Genomic DNA, 9,409 nt, shown 5'->3' on the forward strand with positions numbered 1-9,409 from the left:
GGACCATGTTTCTTAATGGTCCCTCCAAGCGAGAAAAATTAGAAAAAATCACCCCTCACACAAACCATTTCATAATATATATCAAAGCATTTGTGATCAGATTATGTATCATCTTTTTTGGGGGGTTTATATCGTGGCACAAATTTGGCCCGTCACTGCTTCACGGTAAAGCCACAAATTTGGCCCGTCGCTGCTACCGGGTTAATATTTTAGGGGGCAAACTACCCTATTTTCACCCTTCATCCTTGGTTGGCTGGCAGGGAATGCTTTACTGTAGCATGTTTTTTCTTTCCATTCCAGGGAAGGTGGTGTGATATTTGGAGAGATGGAACGGGACTGCCAGATTGCTCATGGTGCAGCCCAGTTTCTGCGTGAGCGCCTGTTTGAAGTCAGTGACCCATACTCAGTCCATGTCTGCAATTTGTGTGGACTTATGTGTATTGCAAACCTGAGAAACAACACCTTTGAATGTAAAGGATGCCGTAACAAGACACAGGTAAATGAGTTTCTAAGAATAAGTAGTCAAACTATGATTTAGTTTCCGTAATGAACACCACTGAGTGCCGGGAATCGAACCCAAGCCTTCCGAGCAGAAGCCAGGCAGCAAACCAACTAGGCCAACCATGAGCTCAGTGGTGTTCATTACGGATATTTTCACCGTGTTATTGCAGTTTCTCTAATGATTTTGTTTACTTTTCTTTACTAGAACCTTGGGAGCTTGTGGCAAGAGTCACCTTTGCAGGGTTGTTAGGTGGTGTTCATGTTTGATGTGAAGGAAAGGCTTTCAGGATTATTTTTATTATTTTATTTATTTATTTATTTATTTTTTTACAACAGAGGAGACAGTGCAAGGGCGTAAAAAAAAAAAAAAAAAAAAAAGAAGCCTGCTACTTATTGCTCCTGAATAGAGTAGAGTGGCCAAAAAGAGAAATCAATTTCAGGAGGAAAGGTGTCCTGATACCCTCCTCTTGGAAGAGTTCAAGTCATAGGCAGGAGGAAATACAGATGAAGGAAGATTGTTCCAGAGTTTACCAGCGTGAGGGATGAAAGAGTGAAGATGCTGGTTAACTCTTGCATAAGGGGTTTGAACAGTATAGGGATGAGCATGAGTAGAAAGTCGTGTGAGGCGAGGCTGCGGGAGGGGGGGAGGCATGCAGTTAGCAAGTTCAGAAGAGCAGTCAGCGTGAAAATATCGATAGAAGATAGAAAGAGAGGCAACATGGCGGCGGAATTTAAGAGGTAGAAGACTTTCAGTAAGAGGAGGAGAGCTGATGAGACGAAGAGCCTTAGAGTCCACTCTGTCCAGAAGAGCTGTGTGAGTGGAGCCCCCCCACACGTGAGATGCATACTCCATACGGAGGATGCTGAAAAGTGATTTGTTTTGCACTGTCAGGCAGAGTTGGGTGTTGTCATCATGATAAGTAGATCGTTTATTTCTGTATTGTTCTAAATCTTAGCACTCCATGTAAATATCAATCAATCCCATGGTGCTGTAAAGATGTGATACCATCCTCCGATCCACTGATTCAACCAATCACATGTTTAACCCGGTGGTGGTAGCAGCGGGGATCATGTTTCTTAATCGTCCCTCCAAGCGAGAAAAATGAGAAAAAATCACCCTTCACACAAACCATTTCATAATACAGTCGTCCCTCAAATAGTACAGTTTGCAATAGTACGGTTTCGGTTTTATACGGATTGTTATGGAAGAATTTTTTTATGATTTTTAAATTTCCCGCTCGTGGCACCAAGTAGCCATGGCGTGAGTGGCAACACTGTTCTACCAAAACACCTGCTGAAAGCACCCAAAGCGTTCGAGAAAGGTGTTCACCTTGCAGAAGAATTCAGATTTAGAAGTTACGTTTTGGGATGAGTTACTTTGCAGTAGGGAGAGCATACCACGTGAATGAGAGCAGTGTTCGCTGTATCTATCATAGTGTCAAAAAAAATTCTTGCCGCAGTAACTGCCAGTGCTCCAAGAGTGCTGCAAGAGTGGAGATAAAGGCCGTCCTTTTACTAAGCCTCATCGTTGCTATGGTAACGGCGTCTCACTCGCAGCAAAATGGTGATGTTGATCTTCCTGATGCAATGGAAGCACTTGTGTTTGTTTGGGCCGCCATATTTGCTGATGACGTCATCACAGCACAGAGGCGTTCCACCTCTCAAAGCCGGGAGCGGAGCGGACGTGCCGAGTTGGCAACTCGTGCTGCCGCGTCACGCGTTTGAAACGTAATGAGAGTACCAATTTCCTCTCTCAAATGCAGCCCAGGAGTGTTTCTAGGGGGGGCACTAATTTTATACGGATTTTCGAATAGTACGGGGGTCCTGGGTCCCTAACACCCATAATATTCGAGGGACAACTGTATATATCAAAGCATGTGTGATCAGTTTATGCATCTATTTTGGGGGGTTTATATCATGGCACATATTTGGCCCATCGCTGCTACACGGTAAAGCCACAAATTTGGCCCGTTGCTGCTACTGGGTTAATGTTGAAGAGGACAGGAACAGGAAGGAAACAGGAAGAGTGACAAAAGTTACTCTGAGGACCTAAAATTTTCATGTGAAGACTTCAATAGATGACATGGTTGTCAGAGGAACACTGTCTCTAACTTCATAGAGAGAGAGAGAGAGAGAGAGAGAGAGAGAGAGAGAGAGAGAGAGAGAGAGAGAGAGAGAGAGAGAGAGAGAGAGAGAGAGAGAGAGAGAGAGAGAGAGAGAGAGAGAGAGAGAGAGAGAGAGAGAGAGAGAGAGAGAGAGAGAGAGAGAGAGAGAGAGAGAGAGAGAGAGAGAGAGAGAGAGAGAGAGAGAGAGAGAGAGAGAGAGAGAGAGAGAGAGAGAGAGAGAGAGAGAGAGAGAGAGAGAGAGAGAGAGAGAGAGAGAGAGAGAGAGAGAGAGAGAGAGAGAGAGAGAGAGAGAGAGAGAGAGAGAGAGAGAGAGAGAGAGAGAGAGAGAGAGAGAGAGAGAGAGAGAGAGAGAGAGAGAGAGAGAGAGAGAGAGAGAGAGAGAGAGAGAGAGAGAGAGAGAGAGAGAGAGAGAGAGAGAGAGAGAGAGAGAGAGAGAGAGAGAGAGAGAGAGAGAGAGATCAAAAGATTGACACCTCGCTGATACAAAGGGGAAGAGAGAGAGAGAGCAGCCTATCCCTCTCTCCCTCTCTCTTTCACACACACACACAGAAATGAGCTGGTTAGACACATTGATGCTGCTTTACATATAGCAGGGTATTTGAATAATATTTTATTTTATTTTAAATTAAATTTTGACACAACCGATTCAACTTACTACCGACAGATCCCAAACCCCATCGCAACTCAAGGACTACCTATGCTGGAATAATTTATTGGTCCATCAGCTGAAGTTTTCCAAGAATTACAATGGGTATTCATCAGTAATGAAGGGGTTAAACAAATAAATTACAATTTAATGCATACAATGCATGTAATGTCAAACATTTGTACAGTCGCGATATGAAGTGATGTCGTCGTGTACGTTTATTTTCGATTACGCAAGTATCGTTATATATTTTCAAGAGTACCATTATTTTCCTGTATCTTCATCATAACTTGACTAAATATATTTTAGAAGCTAGAAAAAAAATAGAAAAGAAATATTCAGTGATGTCTTACGAAGATCGTCGAAATATTTTGACACAAAGTGTTTTCGTTCAGCAAGGAACAAGTCAAATGAAGTCCAAATATCGACATATTACTCAAACAGAAAGTAAAATTATCTTTTCATGATCATTGTTCACAACTATAAATCTAACATATGCACAATATATAGGACATGCATAATTAGTCGGTATCCTAAACTAGGATGGCGTAATTTATTTAATTTATACAGGTAACTCTCAATTTACGCGAGTATTGTGTCCTTGAAGAGGTCGCATAAATCAAAAACAATGTAAATTAAACAAGAGGCAGGTTTCTATTGAAAAATAAATATGCACTTCATTCAGTGGAGAGAGAGAGAGAGAGAGAGAGAGAGAGAGAGTATCCATATCACCGAGATGTCCACTCAGGCACTCGGCCTCAGCCTCACTCGCGTGAGGAAGAAATGAGGGACCCCATGAGCGACTGGCTAGTATTGGTACCGGTACCGAGCAGTCTGGTACCAATACCGTACCGTATAGCTGGTAAAAAAAATATTGCATTTGGATTAAATGTGAAGTGAATATGCCAAATGGCATTTTTTTTTGGAAAAATAAAATGGCCTACCATTTAACTCATCTGATTCATTTTCATGTTAACATGTTTTTCTGTGCCTCTGTGATGGATAGTGGAGTGTTTCCTATGAGGTATTGGTGTGCTGGATATCCCCTCCCAAGGTGCAGGACTTTACATTTTTCTTCGCTGAATTGTAGCAGCCACTTTTTGTTCCATTCCTGTAGCTTGGTGAGGTCTGACTGTAGGAAATCCACAGTCAAGGGGTTAACAGTTTACTTCTTAAGTATAAAAAACTTGTCATTTACTCATTTTCCAAACATTTCCTTGCAGATCTCACAGGTGCGGCTCCCATATGCGTGCAAGTTACTGTTCCAAGAACTGATGTCAATGAACATTGCTCCGAGAATGATGGTGAAATAATTCAAGTCTTCCGATTCCTCCATGCCACATGTTTTTTTCTTTCTGAATTAAGGGTCTACATGTGATCATTTCACTACCCAGTAATTTTTTATCACATTGGGCTGGCTGATAATCTCTGGGCAATATCCACTATAGTGTTCTGACACTGAATTTCTAGATCCCAATTTAACCCGGTAGCAGCAGGGATCATGTTTCTTACTGGTCCCCCCAAGTGAAAAAAATGAGAAAAAATCACCCCTCACACAAGTCATTTCATAATATATATCAAAGCATTTGTGATCAGATTATGTATCATCTATTTTGGGCGGTTTAAATCATGGCGCAAATTTGGCCCGTCACTGCTACCAGGTTAACAATTATTTATCTCATGACCTCGACTGAACCATGTTTGCCAGCTTTAGAAAGTGAAAATAGCAAACTTGAAAAATTTCAAATGAGTTGAGGCTCCCAAGTTTCTGAGAGATAGGTTCACAGATATTGAATACATAAGTGACATCTGCTAATTAAATATATTTTCAATGTTGGTAGTAGTTATTTCACCTTTGACTGTATGTAACCTGATTTTTATTGAATAAGCCATTTATAACACGCACCTTTCCCCCCAAAATGTCATCAGTTTTCCATATCCTCCTTATTTCTCATCTTAGCTCATACAGTTGCTGGACTTAAACTGAAAACCAACAAAGAGTTAGGATTTTATTTAAAGAAAGTGGTATTCTTGCTTGTCATAATTTTATTAATTCAGTTAGTTTAATTTAACAATGTATTGGTTTGATTGGCCTGCATAATTTACTGACAATAAAAAAGAATATATATATATATATATATATATATATATATATATATATATATATATATATATATATATATATATATATATATATATATATATATATATATATATATATATATATATATATATATATATATATATATATATATATATATATATATATATATATATATATATATATATATATATATATATATATATATATTTTTTTTTTTTTTTCAACTGTAGCCCTCCAGCACCTGTCAAACAAATGACTGCAGTCCCTCAACTTTCATATATTTTCCACCTGAAAACTTCACTAGGGTTTGGTTCTCAAGCTTCACAAGGACTGGGGAGACTACAGTTATTTGTGTGGGGCTGCTGGGGGTCAACAGACAACAGGCCATCAATTTTTGTTTCTAGTAACAAGATTACAAACTAAAAAGCTGGTAAAAGCATGAACTGTTTTTTCAGTGGACCGATTGTCACACCTTTCACAGCAAAAAGTCAGTGGAAGAAACTGATGAAAAAAGAATGTTAATTTATTTCAAATGTAGGTGGTTGGGTAACAACTTCCCATCAACTGTGCTTTCATAAAGGCTTTGAATGGAATCCCATACTATCATTAAGAATAAAATTATGCACCTTAAAATGGGTCTCACACATTCTGGCAGCTCTAACTGCTGCATGACATTTCATTAGGATTTATTATAAAAATAGTATCACTGGGTAGGAGGATTACATTTATCCTCCAGGGTAAGGCTGAGCGATGACACAAGGCCCTTAAATGGTTCCAGCTAAATATACTGTGCTGAAGAATATTTGATATTTCACTTATAACAAAAAGACAAATAAATTAACCATAAATTATAATAATGAATTGCAGTAGGGAATGCTTGAGACTGGTGTCCATTAGGGTGCAGTTTGCTGGGAGGGTAGCGGGTTGGTCAGCAGGAAGAACAAACACGTTATCGAATACGAGTGGCCATACCGGACGCGGGTAGCAGGCTCCTTCCAAGCTTACCCACTCATATTAGATAACGTGTTTGTTCTTGCCGCTGACCCGCTAGGCAACCCGCTACCCTCTACCCTCCCAGCACATGCAGTGTGGCCGCACCCTTAGTGTGAATGGGTGATGAAGAGGAGAGTGATGACTGAAAATTTTGTGAATGGTAGAGTGGATGTGTTGGGAGTGAGTGAAACACACATTAGAGGAACATGTGTGAGTGATGGTAGAGAGGGTATGTGGGAGGGTGTGCCCGGGGGGGTTGTATGGACAGGGATAGATGAGAAGTATAGAGGCAGGAGTGAGGAAGGATGTGCTATTGTGATGTCTGAAAGAGTGTGGAATGGTCTGACTGATTATGGTTGGAAGGGATCAAGAATTGTGTGGGTGAAAGGAAAAGTAGGTTTTGAAAAGTATGCATGGGTGTGTATTTATGCACCAGTAAATGTGAAAAGTAAAAAAGGACTGAGAGAAAGGGAAGCTTTTTGGGAGGAAGTGAATGCATGTTGGAAGAGTTTTGAGAAAGAAAAGAAACTTATTATGATGGGAGATATGAATGCCGTGGGAAAATGGGGGATACCTGGGAAGAATGAAAATGGAGAGTGCCTGGTGGATGTCTGTGCTGAGAGAGGAATGTTCCTAGCGAACACCTTCTTTCAGCACAAGAATATCCACCGATACACATGGAGGAGGAGAAAAGATTATGACTAGAAAGGATTGATTGATTATGTGGCAGTAGATGGAAGGCTTAGAAAGATGTTTGTGATGCGAAGGTAGTTAGAGGAATGTTCAATGGATCTGACCATCTTGCAGTGCTGGCAAAGTTAAAGCTGAAAGAAAAGTGGGTGTTTGAAGAGAAAGGTAAAGTAAAAATGGAAATACTGAAGATAGAAAAGTTACAGGAAAAAGAAATAAAAGATGAGTATAAACATGAAATGGCAGAGGCCTTAAGTGAAAAATGGGAAAGAAAAAGATAATACAAATATTGAAAAAGTTTTTGGAACCTTTAAAGAAGTAATGTTAACTACAACAAAAAAAGTGTTAGGGATGGAATAAGAAAAGGAAATTCAAGGTGGACAAAAGAGATAAGGAGGATAGTAAAAGAGAAAAGGGAACTTTTTAAAGAAAACTCAAAGAAATGTGGCTGAGCAAGTAAAAAGGGAAAGGAAAAAAATATAGAGAATGCAAAATGAAATAAAAACAAGCAATAAAAGAAAGTAAGGAGAGAGTTGATGAAGACTTTGGAAAAAGACTAAGTGAAAAATATAAAGGGAACAGGAAATCATATTCGAAAGAAGTAAAAAACAAAAGAAATGTAGAAAATATCTCAAGTAAAATAAATGAAGTTAAGGATGAGAATGGAAAGATGTTGAAAGACAGGGAAGCTGTGAAAGAGAGATGGAGAGAATATTTCAAAAACTTGATGAATTTTGAGGATGGACGTCCAGCAGCTGTAACAGCAGCAGTTTTGAGTAGAGGTAGAGGAGAAGTATATAAAGAAGGAAATATAACATATGAAGAAGTAGATCAAGCAATAAAAAGATTAAAAAATGGAAAGACAGCAGGAACTGATGGAATCACAGCAGAAATGTTGAAGTGTGGAGGAGATGAAGTCGTGAAATGGATGGTCAAGATGTGAAGTAGCATGGGAGGGTGCCAGCAGACTGGACGAAAGCCATCATTGTCCCAGTTTACAAGGAGAAGGGCAGGAGAGGGGAATGTGGGAGCTATGGAGGTATAAGTCTCCTGAGTATACCCGGAAAGGTATGTGGAAAAGTCATAATAGAGAGGGTGCAAAGACTTACAGAAGAGGAATCAGTGAAGAGCAAGGAGGCTTCAGGAAGGGAAGGGGATGTGTGGATCAGATATTTGCCTTCAGGATGGTAGTAGAAAAAATATCAGCAAAAGGAAAGAAACTATACGCTGCCTTCATGGATTTGGAAAAAGCTTATGACAGAGTCGATTGGATTGCATTGTGGGATGTTTTAAAGATTTATGGTGTGGGAGGAAAACTGCTTAGTGCAATAAAGTCTTTCTATGAGGATGCATCTGCATGTGTCAAAATTACTGGAGAAACAAGTGAACATTTTGAGATAGAAGTGGGCTTAAGACAAGGGTGCATCATGTCACCATGGTTGTTCAATATTTATATGGATGGTGTCATAGAGAAATGAAGGGCAAAGTTGGGGAAGTTGGAGTAAGACTTTGATGAAAGAAGGAAGTGGGTACTGAATTCGATACTGTTTGCTGATGACACGGTGCTCATTGCAGAAAATGAAAGTGACCTACAAAATTTGTTCAGTGTTTTTGATAGTGTCTGTAACAGGAGAAAGCTGAAAGTAAATGTCAACAAAAGTAAAGTGATGGTTTGTGAGCAAAGTAGAAGTGAGGTTGTAGATTTTGTATGCCCATATAGAGTGGGAATTGAATGTGAAAAAGAATGCAAAATAATTTTGAATGGTGAAGAAATGGAGGAGGTCAATGAGTTTAAGTACCTTGGATCAGTTATGTGTAAGCATGGTGGTATGGAGGGAGAGATAAGAGAAAGGGCATTGCAAGGAAGAAGGGTGGTAGGGTCTTTGGGACGAATCATGAATGGCAGAAGTGTGAGCATGGAGGTAAAGAGGGATTTGAGAAATACAGTAATAGTACCAACCCTCTCATATGAAACGTGGGCCTGGAATGAAAGTCTTGAGTGCAGGCAGTGGAAATTAGTTATTTGAGGAGTGCTTGTGGTGTGAGTAGAATGGATGGAATGAGTAATGAAAGTGTGTACGAGCGTTTTGGAATGTGTCACGGGGGTGAAGAGAAGAAGTGTGGAGTGGTGGAAGAAGTGAAGCGACAGACCTTAAAGTGGTTTGGCCACATGGAGCGAATGGAGGAGAGTAAGATGACCAGGAGGGTGTATGTGAGTGAGATAGAGGGAGGGAATGCTAGAGGACGACCTCCAGTGAAATGGAGGGATAGGGTGCAAGAGTATGTTAGGGAGAGGGGGGAAAGATCCTTGAGAAACTTTGAGCAGGCAAGGAGGGAGTGTCTGGATAG

The 9,409-nt window shown here is 40.1% G+C and overlaps 1 protein-coding gene across 1 annotated transcript in view; it reads left to right on the forward strand.

Moving 5' to 3' along the window:
* Nucleotides 1–5,109, forward strand: part of LOC126996729 (DNA-directed RNA polymerase II subunit RPB2) — a 59,120-nt gene extending 54,011 nt beyond the window's left edge. The window contains exons 19-20 of the mRNA XM_050857486.1: nt 301–496; nt 4,497–5,109. Of these exons, the coding sequence (XP_050713443.1) occupies nt 301–496; nt 4,497–4,586 (286 nt within the window). The 3' untranslated portion in view covers nt 4,587–5,109. The remainder of the gene's footprint in view (nt 1–300; nt 497–4,496) is intronic.
* Nucleotides 5,110–9,409: the final 4,300 nt, after the last annotated feature.

The sequence above is a fragment of the Eriocheir sinensis genome, chromosome 1 (assembly GCF_024679095.1).
Source record: "Eriocheir sinensis breed Jianghai 21 chromosome 1, ASM2467909v1, whole genome shotgun sequence".
Taxonomy (NCBI): Eukaryota; Metazoa; Arthropoda; class Malacostraca; order Decapoda; family Varunidae; genus Eriocheir; species Eriocheir sinensis.